The sequence below is a fragment of the Pinus tabuliformis genome, chromosome 9 (genome assembly GCF_031772625.1).
Source record: "Pinus tabuliformis cultivar Carrire ecotype Pingquan chromosome 9, CPIR1, whole genome shotgun sequence".
NCBI lineage: Eukaryota > Viridiplantae > Streptophyta > Pinopsida > Pinales > Pinaceae > Pinus > Pinus tabuliformis.
In genome coordinates this window covers 1367523215-1367546567 of record NC_142307.1, presented here as the reverse complement: position 1 = coordinate 1367546567, position 23353 = coordinate 1367523215, and the positions used below count along the sequence as shown (strand labels likewise).

The 23353-nt window shown below is 40.7% G+C and overlaps 1 protein-coding gene across 7 annotated transcripts in view; it reads left to right on the top strand.

Moving 5' to 3' along the window:
- LOC149153580 (ribosome-recycling factor, chloroplastic-like) overlaps positions 1-23353 on the top strand; it is a 190978-nt gene that overhangs the window by 49820 nt on the left and 117805 nt on the right. For 4 of the 7 annotated variants that reach the window (XM_089438724.1, XM_089438725.1, XM_089438723.1 and 1 more), the window contains 3 exons: positions 13602-13785; positions 13915-13984; positions 14148-14243. In XM_089438724.1, the coding sequence (XP_089294850.1) occupies positions 13602-13785; positions 13915-13984; positions 14148-14243 (350 nt within the window). The remainder of the gene's footprint in view (positions 1-13601; positions 13786-13914; positions 13985-14147; positions 14244-23353) is intronic. The other 3 variants (XM_089438729.1, XM_089438727.1, XM_089438728.1) reach the window with 1 other exon arrangement.

Sequence of the window (23353 nt, the reverse complement as noted above, 5' to 3'; positions counted from 1 at the left end):
AAAGTCAGCCCAAAACAATTCGGTCAAACCAGTCAAAGGAGAGAGAAAACACAACTATAAATTCTGCAGTCAAATTTGAAGTCAACGCTGAAGTCAACCTTGGTCAAACTGTCCCAAACTCCTCGAAATCTGTGCCAATAAATGTGGCCTTCAAAAATCAGATTTTTTCCTCAAAAATGAAGTCAACGCTGGTCAAAGGAGCCTTGGTCAACACTGGTCAATGTTGGTCTGTTTTCCAAAAATTCGGCCAGCATTTAAACCCAAAAATTCGTCCTCCTTTCACACGTGCGAAGTAGAGAAGGTTGCCTCCAAGCTGTACGAACCAATCAAGAGAGGAGAGAGAGAGATATGTGATGAAATGAGTGATGTCCAAATGAGGAGAGAGGTCACTCCTATTTATACACTTCGTTGAGGGTGAGGAGACACATCTATTGGGCTTTTGAACCTACATTTGACTGACGCCAACCTTGACAATTTGTGCATGAGAGAGAATAAATTCAAAATTCCATTTCTGCTGGTTGAATGGGATGATCTTTATATCAAAATTGGACCTCTCGAAAAGAGGAATCCAATGCAATAATCATCTCCATCATATGAGCTGTCCTAAGGTGGAATTTGGCCCTAGTTGCCAATTTTAACACTCCCTCTCAACTAGGGAGAATTCCACCTGCCAATCCATCTGTCATCATGCCATCCTGTACCATCCCTGTCATCACTGCCCTACTCTGCTCTGCTGAACCATGAAGTAATAATGAAGAAGAAGTGATCGAGAGTGAGTCATAAGATCATACCACTCTCCACTGACAAAAGTCAGTCCTTGATCCCAGATCAAGTTGTTGAACACCATGCATCCTAGTCATAGGGAGTATGGCAGTACACGATGCGTCCATCGGTAGTGCTATGGTCCCTAACCATCTTTTCCCAACTCATTGGCCAGATGAGAGGTACTTCCCATGAATCCCGGACTCTATGGGTAGGATGTGTGCTGGGGCATCGATAGGAGAAGGTGAACCACTCATCTTGCTCATATGCCATAGGAGAAGGTGAACCACTCATCTTATGCATATGTCAATCATAGGGGAAGGTGAGCCACTCATCCTATGCATATGTCAATCGTAGGGGAAGGTGAACCACTCACCCTACATACATGTGTCTGGGTAGGGGAAGGTGAACCACTCACCCTACACACATGTCAACCATAATGGGGTATCACAGGGGAAGGTGAACCACTCACCCTGTATCTAGCGCACCACTAGGGGAAGGTGAACCACTCACCCTATGGTTGCTCATAGCTCCAAGAAGTACCCCAATCCCCCAGGAGCTCCTAGAGCTCAGTGTCCAACTCATATGAGACCCTCATAGGAGGGTCGTTCCATGACTCCAAGTCTCTCTTAGAAGGTTAAGAGACCTTCCCCAAAGGCTTCGTGAGAATGTTTGTGACCTGCTCGTCCGTCCAAATGTGTTGGAGCCTTATAGCTCCTCGTTGTACCATATCCCGGATAAAGTGGTACCTGATATCAATGTGCTTGGAGCGGTCGTGGAACATGGGATTCTTTGATAGGCGAATCCTACTCTAGTTGTCGTAGAAGATCACGATGGTATCCAGCACGTGCTCAAATAGCTCAATGAAGAGCTTCCTCAACCAAACAACTTCACAACAGGCCATACTTGCAGCAATGTATTCGGCCTCGGCGGTGCTTAGTGCAACCGATTTTTGCTTCCTGCTCATCCAAGATATTGAAGTAGACCCCAAAGAGAAGCAACACCCAGACGTGCTCTTACGATCCACCACACTGCCAACCCAGTTAGCATTTGAATATCCATGCAGCCTCAAGTTCTCGACAGTGTATCTCAGTCCATAGTGGATTGTGCCTCGGAGATATCTCAAGAGATTCTTAGCAGCAATCCAATGAATGTGATGAGGCTCGACCATAAATTGACTCAACATGTTCACAGCGAAGCATATGTCAGGACGAGAGTTGACCAAGAACATCAGGGCCCCCACAAGTTGGTGATACTCGAAAGGGTTCGCTAGTTCCATTGGAGTAGTCACAGACTTGCAATCCACCATCCCACATCTCTCAAGTAGCTTCACAATGTATTTTCCTTGAGAAAGGAAAATCTGTCCTGGCTTTTGCCAGATCTCCAGCGCTAGGAAGTAGTGCATCAGACCTAGGTCCTTCATCTCGAACTTGGAAGCTAACTCCCTCTTGCATTGATGAATGAGAGGGTCATCACTTGTCAGAAAGAGATCATCCAGATAAAGGACCAGAATGAGGGGCTTGTCCTTTTCAACCTTGAAGTATAGGTTCGGGTTAGCATCGCTCTTTGTAAATCCCAACTTCATAAGATCGCTATCAATCCTCTCATACCAAACCCTAGGGGCTTGCTTCAACCCATAGAGGGCTTTCTTCAATCTGCATACATGTGTCTCATGATCTTGAACTTCGAATCCCTCGGGTTGTTCCACGTAGACTTCCTCTTTAAATGAGCCATGCAAGAAGGCAGTTTTGACATACATCTAGTGTAGGCTCCATCCTTGCGAAGCGACAAGGGCTATGATCAAATGGATGATGGTATATCGGGCTACCAGTGCAAATATCTCATCATAGTCTACTCCTTCCTTTTGAGAGAAGCTTCAAGCAACAAATTGGGCCTTGAACTTTTCAACACTCCCATAAGCTCCATGTTTGATCTTGTAGAGCCATTTTGAAGTGACCACTGACTTGTCCTTGGGTCTAGGAACCACATCCCAGACATCATTCTTCATGATTGACTCATATTCCTCATTCATCGCATCCTTCCAAACTTGGTGTTTCACGACTTCTTCAAATGTGCAAGGCTCAGATTGTACAATGGTACTCATGGCAGCTAAGTACCCTTGGTACCTGTTTGGCTTTTTGCTTTCATGAAATGTTCCCCTCGGTGTAATGTGTTTCTCAGCATCTTCAAGAGTATCTTTGAACCACAAAGGGCTTTTTCTTGAAGTAGTGGGCTTACTAGGAGGTGGATCAATGGGATCCATCGGACCTTCAACATTGGGCATCGGTTCATCTGGAGGTTCATCCTGCTTTTCTACATTAGCATCATCATTTTCCTTCCTAGGGATAGTAAGCTCTCGGACCTTCCTAAGAGCAGAATCTTCATCGAAAGTGACACTATGACTTAATTCCACTTCCCTTTGACCAGGCACATAGATTCTATATGCCTACGAAGTTTCACTGTAGCCCACAAATGTTCCTTTCTTCCTAGATGCATCTAGTTTGTTTCTTTTCTCTTTCGACACATGAAAGTATACGAGACAACAAAAAATTCTAAAATGGGAAACATCAGGTTTCTTACCAGTGAAAACTTCTTCGGGTGTCTTGAAGTCCAAAGCTTGATGTGGGCATCTGTTTTGAACATACACAGCGGTGTTGGCAACTTCTCCCCATAAGAACTTCAGAAGACCTTGATCATGAAGCATGGCACGGGTGGATTTTATGATAGTACGATTCTTACTTTCGACAACAACATTTTGTTCAGGAGTATATGCAGTAGTGGTCTCCCTTTTAATGCCAGCTTCTCTACAATAGTCTTTGAATTCATTTGACTCATATTCAGTCCCATTATTGGTCCTCAATACTTTGATATTCTTTCTTATTTGATTCTCGACCAAAGCTTTGAAAGAGCGGAACCATTTGAACACTTCATCCTTCTTCTTTAAGAAATAGATCCATGTTTTGCAAGAGAAGTCATCCACAAAAATAACATAGTACAAATATCCACCCAAAGATGTCACAGGCAACATACCTATGACCATCTTCCTTACATCTCAACGCTCACTCTACAAGTGCCAATGTGGCCCTCTGGAGGGCTAAAATCCCGTATAGGGAGACGAAGACCTAAATGACGACCCACCTGCAATCTTGCATAAGATCCAATGCGTCCCATTGCCCTCCAATATAACAAATCATTAGAATAATCAAGTAATACTGCTTACAAATCATGGGATCAGTGGGGCACTTCATGGTGGCATGCCTTTCCATAGTGGGATTTGGCATGTACAAGTGTCTCCAAGCTCAATAAGGGGGTAACGAAGGACCCTATTAGGTGGTTTCAACCTCTAAAGGGGGTGGCATGTCCGTAGTACATCCTTTAAGAGGTAGGTGGCAAATGAAATAATAATGGAATGGCTTGGGGATCAGGGGAATCATCCAGACCACATGTAAAGGTGCAAGGGTAGCTATAATAAGGGAAGCCCACACTTGGGTATATGAGTGTAGGAGGGAGAAAATTGTGGTACATGAGTTACCTTGACCTTTTTTTTTCCACCCTTCTTCATATGCCTTTTACCTTTGATTGATTTTTCTTCATAACTGCTCGGGGCTCCAAGGGATGGAGAGTATGATGTGTAATATATAGCAGTGGATACCCCCTTAAGGTGAGGTAGTTCATCGCCCACCAGGGGTTGGGACAATCATGGGTTCCTTAATGATGGAGGGGGTTCATCTAGGGCCCATAGGAACTAGGGTGATGGCCATAGATAAGGGGTAGAGCTCATGTTTGGCCTTTGCCCACGTGCTAAATTTGTATGTCTCGACCATCTTTTGCATTTGGTGGTACATTTCCTGTTGAGAGTGGTCAAATTATGCTTTCTATTTTCTTTCTAGTTGCATCAACCTCAGGGGCATCGTTCCAGGTCTGATCCAAGGTGTGGACAAGGGGAGGGGGAGGAGGAGGCTAACCATTTGTGGACTGAGTGGACACATGTGGACCCGGATGGGAAAAGAGATGAATGGGGCTCAAATGAGTGGAAAGGGAGTAATGTAGGTGGTGTCGGGAAGCGAGACCACGCAACCAAAATCGAGATTTCCCATGTAGTGCCAACCCTAGAGCTAATGGCCAGTAAAGGAGATCCCACGAGACTAGGATACAAGGGTAACCACGAAATCAGGCAATGGAGACAAGAATACAAACCTAACCCACTCTTTCTGCCGAATCCCCCCACCAATTCATGCCCAAAAGTGCCCATGATAAGTAAGGAAAACTACTCAACTATACCAATGAAAAGCCATACCTTTGGGGTCGGGAGGCCCACCTTCAAACATACATTCATAACAGATGGGTAAGGAACCACACAGCTAGCTCAGGTGGCGAAGAAAATGACACATTGAGCTATCTGGGGGCTGCAAGGGGCTGCTGGCTGCCGACTGAGGATCATCTAGGAGATTTTTTTTCCCATATACACTACCCATAGGTAGTGGGTAACAATCCCCATTTCTGCTTTCTATGTAGTTACATTCCCTTATTAGTTATGAATGGCATATTTTCGTTTGTTCTCTATAAAATCATTTGCTATTGTCCATATTTGAGGATATGGTAGCCTTATGATATGCTTGCATGAATGTCTAGAAGACTGGAGTGCTTATAACACTAAGATTCAATAGCACTGAGGGAGACTGGGAAATTGGTAAATTTGGTGGTAGAGGATTAGTTGTTCTCATCTCTTTGTGCATTATCCATGGATACTTTTTCATCCTTTGTGTGTTTCCCTCTACAGTGGTAGTTCCATACTTAAGGTGCTTGCATCTTCTGCTAATTGGTTTATCCTATCTTCATTCTATCTTATGCAATTATGTTACACTGCTTCCTTTGGAGCAGTAAGGAAAGGATTGTATTGAAAAGGCATCACCTTACCAATTAAACCAAAGAATTTTCTGTTGAGAAATCTATAGGGCAATGATTAGAGTGATTTCTCTTTACTTGTTAATTGCTTGTGATGTCTTTTTACTTATTATTATGTGTGTATCATCAAATAACTACCAAAACAAGAAGAACAAGAACATAGAATATAGACTGCAAGCCAGGGCCAAAACCTCTCCACTTGAGACGCAAATCTCTTCTCTTCCTTATAGATTCTTCAATTGAAAAATTCGAAGACCTTAAGACTAAACCCAATGCCCTCCAAGACCAAGACCAACCTCTTCGGATGATGTGCTAACCTTGATCCATTCAAATCCAGTCAAATCTCTTCCAGTAGCACTTCTTCGACCTCCAGCTGCAGAATTTCGGCCTCCACTACAGATCTGAAATTTTCGGCCCCCAACAGTTGCTGCTGCCACACGTGTGAACCTCGATTTGCCTTCTGAGCCTTCCTTTGACCTTCGCTTTCCTTTCTCTGACTGCTGGAGCTTAAGGATGACCCTTGGTGACCTTCACTTGACCTTCTTGCCTGCTTTTCTCCAAGATCGAACTTGTAGATAGAAACCCTAGAAGTAGATTTTTGCATGAGTTGATTGCTAAGATCTAGCAATCTAGTGGAGTTATAGTTAATGAAACTCAGTTATCTGAGATGTAGTCATGAATAGAGTCAATAGGAGTTCAGTTGAGTACTTGTAACTATTTTTAATTCACTGATCTCTCAATTAACTAGTCAATTTACTATAAATAGCCAGTCATGCATGCAATTCGAATTGCCTAGTTGAATTGGAGGAAAAGGCACATTGTAATTATCAATTGTATACTATTGAGTGTATAGGTTTTGCATTGGTGCAAATGAGCAATTCCTCAAGGATTTGCACAAGGAAATAAGAGATTTCCCTATATTTTAGGAGCTATTTTCCTCAGGAATTATACAAGGAAATAAGAGGAAGGTCAAGGCGTATTTTGGGTAAATGTTGGTCAGAGTAGGAGATCAGTGTTGCGGTGCAGGTTGAGCTTCAAGGATTAAAGTTGTCATTGTAATAGATCCATATTCTCATCTAATTTATTACAAATAGAGGAGGGGTTTTTCTCAATTGGTTTACCCAGTAAAAATATTGTGTTCATTGTGATTGAATGATTGCATGTGATTCTATTATATGTTTTCCTTTCCACAGGTTAAGTAGAAGAAATTTGTGTCTATTTTTTTCATTCTGAATTCATTAGCAACTGCAAATTTCTAGCTATTTCTACATGGTATTAGGGTTATTGAGGACTACATAGAAACTAGGTTCCATATCTTCTCCCAGAATGTTTTTGAATTGCAAAGTTCTTGGAGCAGATTTTCTTCAGCGCAACAACAATGTCTTTCAAACCCAACTCCTTAGCACATGTAGGCTAGAAGTAGAATCGCAAACAATGTCTTTCAAACTTGAATCGAACTTGTAGCAGAGACCCTACTCCTTAGCACATGTGAGAGAGAAATAACCCAAACAAAAGTCTCCTTCGTCCTCTTCCTTATTTGCTTCCTTCTTCTTCCTCCTTCACTAGAATGAGTGATGGATGAATGAATCTCAAGGAGGTCGAGTTTCATCCTATATATAGGCTCTGCAAGGTGGACATGGCTCTTTCTTTTAGGCTAACTTGCCAGCTGCTAGGCCAACTTGGTCTTGGAGGGTATTTTGACTCTTTAAATGACAAAAATAATTTTCTTTACAAGTTACAATGTGCCTGAAGGGGTCTTCAACTTATGACAATGATTCTTTTGACTTCTTGACCTAGGACAAACCCTAGAAGCACTCAATGGGTGCTTGACTTATAAAATAAAAGACCTTGAGCATGAAGCCCATGCTCCAAAAACATTAATAATAATTTTCTTTCATTTTACAATTTACAAGAATCAAAAGTACATTTCATATTTATGAAGATCGAACCTAGTTACACATTTTTCAACACTCCCACTTAACTAGGGAGGTATTCATAAATGGTACATGGACATTCTCAATCTGAAAATATCTCATAAGAAGAGTCGAATTGGTAACCCATTTGTTTAGCATCATACCAACCAACTGTGAAAATTCCTCCACCAGAATCCCTACTACAGCAACTGATGATATTACTCCTATTCCTTTAAACAAATTACTTACAGTTTTCTACGACAAATATCGTAATACATACATTGCAACTTTCACTTAATCAAATTATATGCAGAAACAAGAGACTGAGCAAGAAAGAAAATACAACACAATTGACATCGTTATTTTTGGACAAATGTCCCCGGAAAAACCCAATGTGGGAAAATCGGTGTAGCAGATTTGAGGGTTTTATTATTATGTAGGAGAAAATATGAGCATTCTTGGATGCTCAACTAACAATCCGATACAGAGAGAAACTGGACAAAATTAATGGTGAAATGATCTCACCCTGTCACTGGGAGAATCTGAGTCTGATCACGCTGAACTGGAGCTTCTGCATACCCTCTACGTAGAACTATGTCACTCTTACGCTGCACGCAGTTCTTGCATCACCCCTGTTGGGTATCACGCTGCTCCTTCTCTGGACCCTTTGCTGTCTGGAAAATCCAAATCTCTGCCTCTCGGCCTCACACCTCGGCTCCCGGCTACTAAAACTCAATTTCCTCAGCAGGAATTCGATCTCCAGGCCTGCGCTGCCAGTGCGTTAGTTCTGCGTGGCCAGTGTCTGCCTCTCTCTGGACATCGTTCTGCCCTCTTTTTGCCTTGTACTCTTCGGCCTAGGAAAACTTCCTTCTTCCAGATACTCACTGCCCCTCTCTGCAAGAAATCTTCTCGATCAAACTTTCGTCCTGAGAACTTCTCACTTCAGAAATTCGATCTCTTGATCTCTCAGTGTGTTTTCCAAATGACCTTCAAGCTCCCTTAAATAATCTTCTCGTTGACATTCAACGACCCAGATTAAAAGCTAATCAATGGCTAAAATCATTTTAGTTTGACCCTTGTCTTCTTCTAGAAGTTACACCCACAATTAGATTAATACCCATTAATATTTTTAATTTCCTAAGTTTAGACTTAGGTTCCCATTAAAAAATATTAATTATTTTAAAAAAATTGTCTCTGGGTGGAATTTCCCAAAATGCTTTCTAGGTTCTTTGGAATACATGTGCCCAATCCTCCTTGCAAAATTTGAGGCTTAGAGCACATCTGATGCTACCCCAAATCAACACCAACATTGTCAGATAGCAAGGCCTTGACCAACAACTCTATCTCTCCACAAGATCAGAGCACAATGCTGCCGAGACCAACGATTTATAGACAGCATCATCATTGTCTCTCAAGGTACATACTCCACCCGAGTGTTCACAGAGTATGACCTTCTTTGGACCATTCTTATCTTGGATAGCCAGTGCTTAAAGAATATCGGTCCACGACTACTCTCATCTTGGATGCCCTACCTCATCCTCAGAGAGTATTGGATTCCAGATGCTTACCGAATCCTCCATTCTGTCTTTCCAAGTGAAGACAAGAATGTTGTGCCTATCTCTCTCTATCAACTAGGGAGGATACATCAACAAAACCAAGCTTGTCTCTCAAATACACAAGCTTCTTATTAGGAGAGATTTTGTCAATATGTCAGCTACTTGCTTATGGGTGGAGATATACTGTAGCTGCAAGACACCATCTTGTACTAGATTCCAAATGTAGTGATACTTGTTGTTAATATGCTTTGTCTTTCCATGAAACACTGGGTCTTCAGATAATCGTATACAACTGGTGTTATCGCAATGTATCACTGTAGGGTCCATTGGTCTTTCGAATAGGTCAGATAGCAGCTTCATCAACCAGAACACTTGTCTGCTTACTTCACAGGGTATAATATACTCTGCCTCAACACTACTTAAAGCAACTGTATCTTGCTTTCGGATCATCCATGAGATCATGGAGGATCCCAAACTGAAACATCCTCCTATAGTGCTCCTTCCATCTTTTTCACTGCCTCCCTAGTCGGAATCTGTATATCCAATTAGGTGGACATCATTCCTCATATCGTACTTCAGGTAGTAGTGGATGGTTCCTCGCAGATATCTCAAAATATGTTTTGCTGTTGTCCAATGATCATGCTTTGGCTCCACTTGGAATTGATTGAGAACATTTACTGCAAAGCATATGTCGAGTCGAGTATTCACCAAGTACATAAGTGAGCCAATCAATTGTATACACTTAGAAGGATCCACAGGGCCCGATTTAGAACTCCTTAGTCTTTTCAATTTTGTGATCATCGGGGTTGTCATTAGTTTGCAATCCATCATGTCAAACCTCTTCAATATCTTGATCACATAATTTCCTTGACCTAGATAGATTTCATCAGGTCCTTGCCAAACTTCTAGTCCCAAATAGTAATGCATCAACCCTATATCCTTCAATTCAACCTTCTACACCTGTCAAGAGAGGATCATCCACATACAGAAGAATGATTACCGGTTCACCCTTCACAACCTTAATATAAAGGTTCGGATCAACATAACTCTTTGTGAAGCCTAATCTTTGAAGGTATGCATCCATCCTAGCATACCATGCCCTTGGTGCTTACTTGAGGCCATATAATGCCTTCTTCAATCTGCAAACATATGCCTTTCTGTCTTTAACTTCAAATCCCAAGGGTTGTTCTATATAGACTTCCTCATCAATTGTGCCATTCAAAAATGCAGTCTTGACATCCATTTGATGGATGTTCCATCCCATCGATGCTGCCAAAGAGACCAATGAATGTATAGTTGTATACCTTGCTGTCGGAGCAAATGTCTCTTCATAGTCGATGCCTTCTAGTTGAGAGAAACCCCTAGCCACAAATCTTGTCTTATACTTGTCAATACTTCCATCTACTGCATGTTTGATCTTATAGATCCATTTGGAAGTTACCACAGATTTGTCTTTGGGCCTAGGCACGATCTCCCAAACTCCATTGTTCATTATAGATTGATATTCTTCATTCATGGCATCCTTCCATTCTTGATGATTGTCAACTTCTTCAAAAGTGGATGACTCTTCTTCTATTAGTTTTGTCATGTAGGCTGCATGCCTAGAATATCGTTTGGGCTTCTTGTTTTCCTTGAATATGCCTTGAGTTGCTCCATGACCCTCTGCATCAAGTAGTGTAGAATTCAACCAGTTAGGTCTCTTTCTTGATTCGGGGATGACCACAGGTTGAATAGGTTCATTGGGACCTTCATCTTCATGATTATATTCTTCTTCTTCCCTGGTGACTTCTTCTTCAAATACTGGAAGTTCTTCATCATCAGAGTCCATAGGAAGTTCCTTAGATTTCTTTAATGCGATGTTTTCGTCAAATATAACATCTCGACTTACTTCTATATGGTGTCCTTCCTTTACGTAGATCCTATAGGCCTTAGAGGAGTTACTGAAGCCAACAAATGTTCCTCTCATGCCTAAAGGGTCCAACTTCTTTTTTTTGTCCTTCGGTGTATGAATAAATACAGGACAACCAAAGATTCAGAGATGATCCATAGTTGGTTTCTTTTTAGTGAATATTTCTTCGAGAGTTTTGTTATCTAGTGACTTGTGTGGACTTCAATTTTGAATATATACAACTGTCTTAGTTGCTTCTCCCCACAAAAATTTCCGTAGATCTTGATCATGCAACATTGCTTTGACACTTTCTTCAATGGATCGGTTCTCTCTCTGCAACTCCATTTTGTTCTTAATTATATGGGGCTATCAGCACCATCTTAATCCCAAACTCCTTACAGAAGGCTACTTTCCTTGGATGTATACTCTCCTCCATTATCGGACCTTAGTATCTTGATTCTCCTTTTTGTAAGGTTCTCTACTTCAACTTTGAATTCTTGAAATTTGGTAAATACTTCATCCTTGGATTTCATTAAGTAAACCCAAGTTTTTCTTGAATGATCATCTATAAATGTGACATAATATAGATGACCTCCAAGTGATTTTGGAGTCATAGGACCACAAACATTGGAATGAATAAGATCCAATATTTCTTTGGACCGTGAAGCACTGCTTCCAAATGGTCTCTTGGTGTTCTTACCCATTGCACGTCCTTTGCATACTCTGTGATCTTTCAATTCAGGGATTCCATCTACTATAGAACTTAGAGTTGGAAGGGTTTTGAAATCGAGATGTCCAAATCTTCTATGCCAGAGTTCACATGGGTTGATTTCAGTGTGAACCAAAGCTTGTGCAAGAGGAGATATCAACCTATAAAGTCTTCCTTCACGAATACCAATTACTCTAACATTCTCTATGCTTGAGTTCTTACTCCATACTACAACTTTTCCATCAATGAAAGCTACTCTATCACCCTTATCTTCTAGACTTGAAATAGAAAGTAAGTTCTTATGCAAACCTGGAACAAATATGATGTTGTTGAGATGAATGTTGCTTCCATTTTCCAGCTCTATAGAGGTTGATCCAATTCCTCTTATAGGATAGCTCTTATTATCTCCAAGTTCCACTGAGTAAGAAGATTTTCCCTTTGATAATGTCTTCAGTTGTTTGTGATGACCAGTCATGTGTCTAGATGCACCACTATCGATTACCCAAATGCTCTTGTCTTGGAATGTGCCAGTGAGTGCTGAGAAGAGACCTTCATCCTTTGTCTTGATTACTTCCTTCTTTGTAGTAAATAGAAGATTCCATGCTTCCTTGATGCCTTTCTTGAAATGACTTGCTACCTTTGAACACTTCTTGAGGAACTTCTTCAATGTAGTGGAGATTTTCATAATGCCCTTAGCCAACCTTAGCTTTGATCCCATGTTGAGAAATCTATAGGGCAATGATTAGAGTGATTTCTATTTACCTGATAATTGCTTGTGATGTCTTTTTACTTATTAGCTTTGTTACTTATCATTATGTGTGTGTATCATCAAACAACTACCAAAACAAGAAGAACAAGAACACAAAATATACGCTGCAAGCCAGGGCCAAAACCTCTCCACTTGAGAGGAAAACTTGCAAATCTCTTCTCTTCCTTATAGATTCTTCAATTGACGAATTCCAAGACCTTAAGACTGAACCCAATACCCTCCAAGACCAAGACCAAGACCAACCTCTCTGGATGATGTGCTAACCTTGATCCAGTCAAGCGCAGTCAAATCTCTTCTAGTAGCACTTCTTCGACCTCTAGTTGCAGAATTTCGGCCTCCACTGCAGATTTGAATTTTTCGGCCCCCCCAACAGTTGCTGCTACCACACATGTGAGCCTCGATTTGCCTTCTGAGCCTTCCTTTGACCTTCGCTTGCCTTTCTCTGACTTTTGGAGCTTGAGGATGACCCTTGGTGACCTTTGCTTGACTTCTTGCCCTCTTTTCTCCAAGATCGAACTTGTAGATAGAAACCCTAGATCTGTTGTAGAAACCCTAGTCCTCCTTAGCACGTGTGAGAGAGAAATAGCCCAAACAAAAGTCTCCTTCATCCTCTTTCTTCTTCTCTGCCTTCTTCTTCCTCCTTCACTAGAATGAGCGATGGATGAATGACTCTCAAGGAGTTCGAGTTTCCTCCTATGTGTTGGCTCTTCAAGGTGGACGTGGCTCTTTCTTTTAGGCCAACTTGCCAGCTGCCAGGCCGACTTGGTCTTGGAGGGAGTTTTGACTCTTTAAATGACAAAAATAATTTTCCTTACAAGTTACAATGTGCCCGAAGGGGTCTTCAACTTATGAACCCCATGCTCCAAAAACAGTAATAATAATTTTCTTTCATTTTGCAATTTACAAGAATCAAAAGCACATTTCATATTTATGAAGACTGAAACTAGTTACACATTTTTCAACATTTTCAATATGGTTAAGACTCTAGAGTTATATAGACTTTTAGCTTTGAGGTTGTTGGATAATCATTAATGTGTGTTCATTCTCCAAGAAATGTAATTTTTATATGCTTTTTCATGCCATGAAAAATTTTCCTCAGTAATTTGCAGCTTCTTTTCAAATGTAGCATATGAGAGAAAAGTGTTTAGGAGACGTCATTGTCTGCAAGCAAACATTTTTGGAGGAAGGAAGGTCCCACATGTCATAAGATCCCTGACATCCAGGGATAATTTCTTTGGAAAATCTCTGAGTGTCACATTTTCCCACAAAGAAAAGAATGTGAGGTATGGGTCTTTCTGCAATTTTAATTCTGTGAAGGCTGTTTGTTTAATCCATGGGTAACATTTGCTCTTTCATGAGTTCAAGTATAGGAGGCTGCAATCACTGATCTAAGTAGAATTTATCTACTTCAGAGCAGGTGTTTGCAGATGTGCTACCATTGAAGAAATAGAAGCTGAAAAACAATTGATTGAAGAAGATGCTGTGAGTATTCCTAGATGGAATTTCACATGGATTCACAATTTATGAAGTGGTCAATTAAAAGTTTTCAGGTCAGATATAATAGTATATCTGATCGTATGTCATCCTAAACTTTAATGTCGGAATGAACTCTCTAATTAATTCTTGCAAATATGTTGGGATTCAGATTGAGAGGATGGAGAAAACTTTGGAGACGATCAAGACAAACTTTAATTCAATAAGGACAGGAAGAGCAAGTCCAGCATTGCTAGATCGTGTTGAGGTATGTTCTAAGACTTTTTCCAGTGATCCAATGTGACCAAAGTCAGACTATCACTCAAATGTCTTTTTCTGGTAAAAAATCTTTTCTGTATGAATTGTTCTGGTAATAGAAAAATAGCGTGCTGGAAATTTTTAGACCTGAAGAAATGAAAATCTGATTATACACATCTAAAAATTGGACCAATGCCATTTTCTGGTTTGTTAACAGTGTAGTCTAGCAATGTAGGTCCCACGAGAAGCTGTGTGTAAGCCACCTGCTGTCATGTACTTACTTGAGGATTTGTTAGTCATATTTATCTGTAATCGCATATCCCAGCTTAAATAATGAGAAAATATTGTTTTACAAATTACAATTAACTGAAGCATTGCAAAGGAATTCCTCTTCTTGCCTACATTATGAGTAGCAATACATTTTCAAGAGGTTGAAGAATTTGGAGTATGTTACTTGGAGCTCAAATAATATGTATATATTTCAGACCACTAGGATAAATCTTTGCAAACGAAATGAAATGAACTGATATAAATGTCCACGAATGACCAAAGTAGGTTAATGACACTCTAAAGTACAAGTACTAATAGCAATGAAAGAGACAAAGAAAGATCAAAATAAAAAGTCTAATACAGTGTGAATCCAAATGGGTAAACCCTAGACCATGTAGTAAAGAGCAAGACAATCTCTATAAGGAGAAATATCTTTGTAGCAAAAGAACCCGATGTAAATGTATATCCTTGAAATGTGCATATAGACGGGGAATCCAAACGGGTAAACCCTTAGACCATGTAAGAAAGAGTAAGACAAACACTATAAGCAGAAACATCCTTGTTGCAAAAGAAGCTGATGTAATTGTGTATCCTTGAAATTTGAATCTATAATCTTCTAAATAGTACACATGTGAATAAACAAGATAATCAGAGTACATAGATGCTGTAGCTTTGTTGATGCCTAATGGTACGAACCCTCTTCCTCGACACATCAACGTTTATAATCTTGGATGAATTTTTCCATTTGGTTATTATCAAAACAAGATTGGCAGTTAAGGTGTGTTGACTAAGAGAATTTTGAAGCATATTTTGTTATTTGGTGGCTGTTAGTGTGGGTAAGAATGAAGGACTATTTGCCCAAATTTTTTGGGAGAGTTATGCAAGCACAAATCATATAAGGTCAGTTATTGCGTTTTGTATGGGGATTTATTTAGGGTATTAAATAAGGGATTTTGATTAAGTTAGGTATAAGTCTAGGTTGGCAGGATATTTGGGTTGGGGGATGGGGATGTGGATGCCAGTTTTTTAAAAACAAGGATTCCCAGGCTTACACTATATACATAGATTATATAAATTTTATAATATATATGAAAATTTGCTGAAATTTTAAAAAATTATAAACATGCAGTTTGCATAATGCCATAAATGATAATACCATTTTTAGCGAGTAACAAAAAAAATATGGAGATTGCTATTGAAGTTTTCAACAATCAACAAAAATACATTGATTATAAAAAAACTGAACATTCATTTTGAGGCTTCAAAGAATCATTTCTCTCATTGGCAAAGTGATTTAAGTAGTTTTGCTCTAAGTGGTTGGACTAATCATTGTGGAAATAGGATTGTTGTCTTGCTGGTCACTCTTTTCATTTTTCATTTTGCATTACATCATTGGCATAATTTTGCATTGCATCATTGGCATAATTTTGCTTTTGTCTCCATTTGCATTGCATATAAACATCTAAAGCAATATTAAAGAAGTTGTGCCCTAAGGAAAGTAATCTCATTGTCATCTAATTGAGCATCTTGTTGTAAGAAGCTTGAATGATTGCTAATGCTCTAAAGTTCTATTGATATTGCATAAGTGTATCTTACCCTTTCTTTTGTTGTTTTTTGAGCATCTTGCTTATTGAAGAACATTGTGTCTAATTGCTAAAGTGATATAATATTGTTCTTGCTCTTTATTGTTATTGCTTAAATAATGTTGAGATTGCAAATTGATAAGATCACTTGATATATCTTTTGGGCATTCCTCATTGTCTCATTTGGATTGATAAGTCACTGAATAAATCTTGTGATTAGATAATCTATCGGAAGTTGCTAGTCTCATAGATTCATTGGATAAATTGGTTTTGAAGCACTTTAATTAGCAAATCAAGTGGTTCATTGGCACCTTTGCTTTAGTGAGATTTGTTCTTATAATTGCCCTTCAAGTACTTCTTTTATGCTCTTGTGTTGAACATCATTAATCTAACTTGAAGTATTTAAAAGTCATTCAGTTATATCACTTAAAGCTATCACTCATATCTTGCATATCATTCTAGGATTAGAAGTGCATCTGTAAAATAAACCTCCTAGCATAAGCTTGGTTGTAAGAAGATAAGAAACTTTTTTCGCCCAACTTGTGAATTTTAGACCCTTATTTGTGGTTAACACGGTGACCTTGTAGTTCTCTTGTGGGCAATCACTTGTAGGAACGAAGGCACTCGGGTGGTTAGAATTCCATAGGAGGTATCGTTAATGAGGCCATAGCCTCCTTCCTGTGGACTTCTCTCTACAACCTGTTGCACTCATATTTGTCAAAATTCCAAGGAAGCGGAAGTACAATTTTTTTCAACAGGATTAGATCCTCTATCCACTGCTATGTTACTTGGGAGCGAGAGTGGGAGCGGGAGCGGAAGCGGGGAGCGGGAGCAGAAATGGGAGCGGGAGCGGAAGCGAGGAGCGGGAGCAGAAACGGGAGCGGGAGTGACCCTTTTCAGAAGCTCCTGGTTTGGGAGCGAATCCCAGAGCGATTTTTTAAAAATATATATATATTTTTATATTTTTTAATTTTTGATACATATATGTCAACAAAAACATGTAGAATGATGAATTAGACATAAAAAATATAAAAAAACATAGATTGATCATTGAACCATATCACATCAATGATCAATCATCTAGAAATTATAATCTTCATCAACCATGTCCACAAGTTAGTAAAATATATATTACAACTGCAACATATTGAGTCTCGTGAATCATGATTCATCAAATTCAATCTTAAAGTTTCAACTTCAAGCTTTCAAAAATGAAAATTCAATATATAACATTTATCATCATTGATCACCAAAGTTGTACTTGCAAGCTAAGTTTAACCATTACAAGAAGTAATATCTTAGATATTTCTAAGTCCTAACTTCTAACTGTTAACATGAAATGAAATGTTATAAAATGAAACATGAATAATGAAATGAAATGAAACAACTTTAGTCTTTCACGAAGCATCATATTCATAATTCACAATCATTACCAGTGAGTTATAATTGCCAACTTCAAACTTCAAATTCTCATTGTCACAGTCATATTGTTTACAACAAATATCATTATGATATGAAAGAGTCAAGAGTCAAGAGTCAAGGACTCAAAACTCAACAGTTATGAAAACTAAAGTCTAATAGAAACTAGAAAAGACAAGTAAACTGTAAATCTACATGTGGCCCTTGCCACGAGAGTCTCCAGGAGTATAAGCAGGTCGTGGTGGTCTTCTAGGAGTCTCTCGCATAGACTGACGACCAGAACTAGAAGGCACATGCCCTCCACTTGAGGGTGTAGATGGAGGTGGCGACAACAAAGGAACAAGACTCGGACCTCGAGCACTGCTACTGGATGGTGGAGGTGGAGGTGGCATGGCTGCTGCAGCTGCTTCATCTTCATCCCTTATAAGTTCCTCTTCCAGTGCTTCAAGATGTACAATGCCATCCTCCAAATTGTCATCCTCTGGGTGATTGTCCCAAATTTTATATGTGGGATCTTCATACCCGATCACAGTAATGATTCAACAACCTCAAGTTGTAGTGCACATAAACCAAGCTTTCTGCTCGGTTTTCATTGAGTCTGTTTCTTTTCACATTATGTATGTAGCTGTAGGTGCTCCAGCACCTCTCTGCAGAAGAAGTATTTACAACCTCTGAAAGAAATTTTTTTGCCAATTTTGGCAAAAGTCCCCGGCCGCCATATGTTTCCCACCATGTGAGAGAATCAAATCTGTCTCTGTCGTCCATTGCATGGAAGTTACCAAACAAACCAGTGCCACTGAAGTATTTGCCTATTTCAAGGCGCACAACTGCACATTCCTCCCTGTCAGGTATCAACTTTTCTAATGCTTGCAAATATCCACTAGTTACCTCTGGATCTAAATGGGGTTTGGTCCTAATCCAACCCCCTGGTGCAGGTTGGCCCAACCAAGATGTAGAGTAGTATTTTGGCGTAAGGATACACGCCAAGCAATGTAGTGGAAGATTAAGTCTATTCCACCGTTCACACACACAATCATGAATCAGTTTGTACAAGTTGGGATCTCTGTTATGAATAATATCTTTTATTTGCCCAAACATGGTATCCATCTGCTCATACACCTCGCCAATCACTGATTTGTCTGTATCTGCAAACTGAATCATGTGATAAATGGGCTTGGTGAAATCCCATACATGCCTCACACTTGTCCAAAACTGACCATCAAGAGCGGCCTCCTCCACCAGTTCAAAACCTCGCCTATCAGCTGCATTTGTAGCCCTTTCCTTTAACACCTGCCAATGTGGACTTGATACCATGCTAGCCAATGAATCTCTTACCTTCAAAAGGCGCCTAAAGGTGAGGTAATAGCTACCAAATCTGGTCTTTGCAATCTTCAACAACTCCAATCTCGAGTGACTGCAGAAAAGGCCATGGGTATTGCTATGATTTGACAATAAATTTCATCATTTGTTTGCCTTTCTTGTACAAATCACCAATCCATTTGTATTGTGCATTTTTGTTCTTGACAATATCATGCATCAAAAGGTTCAATGTGTGAACCAAACATCCAGACCAAAATATGTTGGGGTATTTATCCTCAATAATTGCTCCCGCTGCCTTACAATTAGCAGCATTATCAGTGATGACTTGGATGACATTGTATGGCCCAATACGGTCATTTGTTTCAAGTAATGCTTCTGCAATGTTGATGGCGGTCCTGAACTTGTCTGAGTAATCATGTGCAGTTAGAAGATGGCACCACTAACAGACACAACAAGAACACTTATCAATGGCTTGCTTTTTACATTTGTCCATCCATCAGATACAATGGACACCCCATGGTCAGTCCAAGAACTTGTCATTCTATTCAAAGAATGTGATATTTTTGCTTTTTCATGATCAAGTCCAACGGTTCTTGCCTTGTCATACCCAGGGCTCTTGTATCCTTTAGGCGCATCATTTATGGCAGAAACCATTTCGTGCCAATAAGGTGAGCGAAGAACATTGAATGGTATCCCACATGCATAGAGAAACTTGTAAACCTTTGAATCGACATCATTCCTACACCCCTCATCAAGGAAATCTGATATGGTTCTACGCCTTAAAGATGATGACCCTGTGCCTCCATATCCACTGCCTTGGGAGGATGCTGAAGTTCTTTGTGCTTGTGGTTGTGAACTTGGTTCAAAGAAACCCCTTGATTTTTTTGATTTGTATTGGGCTTCCTCCTCTTCCCTCATGTATTTGGCTCTATCCGTTGCTGACACCGCTGGACAAGTTTTGATTCCTATTTGTTTGTCTCCATCCCATGGCCTTCTCCCACAGAGGTGTTTTCTGGCACGGGTGTATGAACCTGTGTAATCATTGTTGCAATGGGGGCAATGAAATTTAGTGGTTCCACCCCCTCTCCCTGTTTCAGCCCTGTTAACATATTTCCACAATGGGGTTTGGTCTTGTTTAGTTTTTTGAGAGCCATGTTCACCCTCCTCCAGCTCCTCCTCACCGGGGTTTTCATCAATTCGACTTTCTCCAGCTTCTTCGTCCCCCTCTTCATTTTGGCCCCTCCGTTTCCTACTCTCTAGCACCATAATAACCATAAAAGGGACCAAGAAGAGGAAAATGCCAAGAAATATAGCCAGGTCCATGGTGTTTGATATTTGTAGGCTTTTGAATCTGCAAATTAATTTAATTTATTTAGATTAATTAATTTAATTTAGATTCATGATTTTTAAACTAAATAAAATTAATAAACTAAATAAACTAGATTAAACTAACTAAATTACTACCTAACTAAATTAAACTAACTAAACTAACTAAATTACTAAGTTACTTACCTCTTTGCAGGCTTGCTCCTTGCTCCTCGCTCTCCTCGCTCCTTTGCTCTTGCTCTCCAGCTCTAACTCAACTCATTCAAGTGATAATGAAATATTTTTAGCCCCATTGGGCTTTTAAAACAATTTTTTTTTTTTTTTTTTTTATCGATAAAGACTAAATCTATTAAGTAAAATATAGTACAAACAGGAGAAGTAAGAGACCGACAGACCGGAAATGATGGATTCATCAACCTCGGTCCCGGAGGAAGGATACAAACTCAGAGCTACATCAAAAAATTTGAGAGCAAGGACTGACTAACAGGCTTTTACCCCAGAGGGTCAGTAACTACAACACAATGTTTTTTCCCTTTCTTTTTGTTGACTTTTGTCCAGCCATCATGGGGAGAATGAGCTAGAACAACTTGAAGATTGGAATTCTCTATCTTCGGGAACTCCTTCTCTGATTCAGAGGAGGAAGTCTCATGGGCGCGTTTCTGGGAGATTGCTGTGACATGGGTGTGCCCCATAGTGTCCGTGGGCGGAACCATCGGCTGAGGCGCCTGGTCCGGTTCTGAATCGCTTTCCTCATTCTCCATACTTGGGGAGCTAGAGCTCCCAGCTGGCGGCGGTGGATAGGGAGCCCAACGCTTGGGCTTGGATTTTGCGAAGATGCCCTTTTTCGTTCTTGCTGTCAGCAAAGGGCAGGAGTTATGCAGGTGCCCTGTTAGGTGACAATGGCGGCATCGGAAGGCAGTGTTTTCGTAATCTAGAAACTGGGTCCAGACAGAGTCATTGATCTTGAGATTGATTTGCTCTGGCAATCCCTTGCTTAAATCTAGCTCCACACATACTCTAGCATATGTATAGAGACCTTGCTGTTCCCTCTTGTAATCTCCCATTAAAAAGCAACCCAAGGTATTGCCTATTTGCCTGTATACTTCTGTGCGCCACAGGTGTATTGGGAGATTTGGAAGTCTGATCCATACAGGGGCTTTAGTGATGACTGCAGAAGCTGGGTCAAAGTCTGGAAACCATGGAGTTAAGAAGAGGCCTGCTGAACCCATGAACCAAGGGCCTTCTTCTAAGGCGTTTTCGTAGTGCTCGAGGTTATCGAACAGCACTATAAAATACCCCTTTGCACAGAAATAAACCTTGCAACGGTCAGTCCAGTTGTCCTTGATCCAGTCATAAAGATCCTTTGAGCGTGGCCAGAGCCCATTGAATCTGCAGATGATGGCCCTTTCAGCAAATTTTTGGGTGTCGTCTGCAAGATCAGGGTAGGAGATCTCAACAGAGGGAACCTCCTCCAATTTATCAACCAAAAAAGGCTTGGGTTTGGGAGGTTCCGGGGTTGCGGGTATCTCAGAGCGGACTGCGGCTTTGAAGGAGTATGGAGGAGTAGAAGAGGATTGCCCTACAGCTCCACCTCTCAAGCGAAAGGAAAACACTAAAGAACTGTTGCTTTTTATGCTGTAAAAAGAGAGAGGAAGAGGATCTTTGAGCTGTTTACCTTGGAAAATAAGTCTCTGTAGAGCTGAGGGGATCCCAAGTCTGTGCTCTAGATTTGCTTTGAGGTTCTGCACCAGATCTGTAGGGTTTACCCATTGCAGAATGGTCTTGCCAGAGATCTGTGCTATTTGAATTTGAAAGGGGGCAGAGGTATTTTCAAAAGATTTCTGGAGCAGCACGGGGCCAGAGTCTTTTGAGTCTTCCATCTCTTGACGCAAAGGAGGCCGCAGGAGAGAAGAAATCTTCTACCTGAGGTATTTTTTGCTCCAACTCGGATCTGCTGCAAAGGGATCTGTGAGTCCTCTGTTAAAACGCTGCGTCAGGGTGATAAAAGCCCAGATCTGCGCAGCCGAGAGCAGAGAAAACTCAAAACATCGCGGATCCAGGTCCATAGTCCCACACCATACTTGATCTTCGACCCTGCCATTTAAAATCAACCCTAGCTCGGCAGATCGGATCCACGTCTTACCAAAATGGGGCATGGAAACCATACGCCTCTGTTTTCCATAGACGCAAATGGATCTGCCAGGCCTGTGCATTGCGGTCGCGGAGGGGAGCGCATCAAGACAGGACTGGGTGAGGATCGGTTGATTTAGAGTAAAAACCTCTGGATGAAAGGCTAGTGCCGCCCTGAGGTAATCGACCTGCGCCCAGAAGTAAGGGTAACACGCCGGACTCTTTTTGCTGTAGTTTGAATCATTTAAATCCTTCCCATCAGAGAATCCGACCCAGGGCGAGAGGGAAGCCTCAAGCTTTGAGTATCCAGCGGACAGGCTTCTGGCCGCTCGAGAGCAGAGCAAACCTTCAGGGGCCGCGGCGGCGCAGTCTTCTGAAACCCTAAAACCATGAAACGCCTCCATCGCACTCTCTTCCAACCGTGAGGGGTAACAATTTATTTATTTATTATTATTATTATTATTATTATTTTTTTATTTTTCAGGTTCGCGGATTTTTTTATTTTTTATTTATTTTTTTCGCCGGATCGCTCCCGGCGCCACTCGATTTGCTCCCGAAGCGAAAATTTATAGTTCGGGAGCGATTGCTCCCCGATCGCTCCCGGGCTGTAATTTTCGCCCCGGGAGCGACGCTCCCGACAACACTTCCTAAATTGGCAGGGAGCGGTTTTTTTTTTTTTCGGGAGCGCGCTCCCGAGTCGCTCCCGCCCGAAGCGCGGATTGGGAGCGCGTTCGAAGGGGGGGGGCTCCCCCGCAACATAGATCCACTGTCTTATGTGTCATTATAACCCATTCTGCAAGTTATGTAATGTAAATGATCCTAGTAAGACCTTGAGTGTATGGAACAATCCAATGTTTTTAAAACCGGAACCGGTGATCGGACCGGTCCACCTAATGAACGGTTTATCGATCGGAACTGGTTTGGTCTAAATGAACCGGTTTTAGAAAATACATTTAATAATTAATTTTTAATGAAACAAAACTATTTTTAAGATTTAAAACCATGATTCCAAGCCAATAGAGACAAAATATGCAAAGTTTGCTCATTTATATACCATGTAAAGGTGAATATA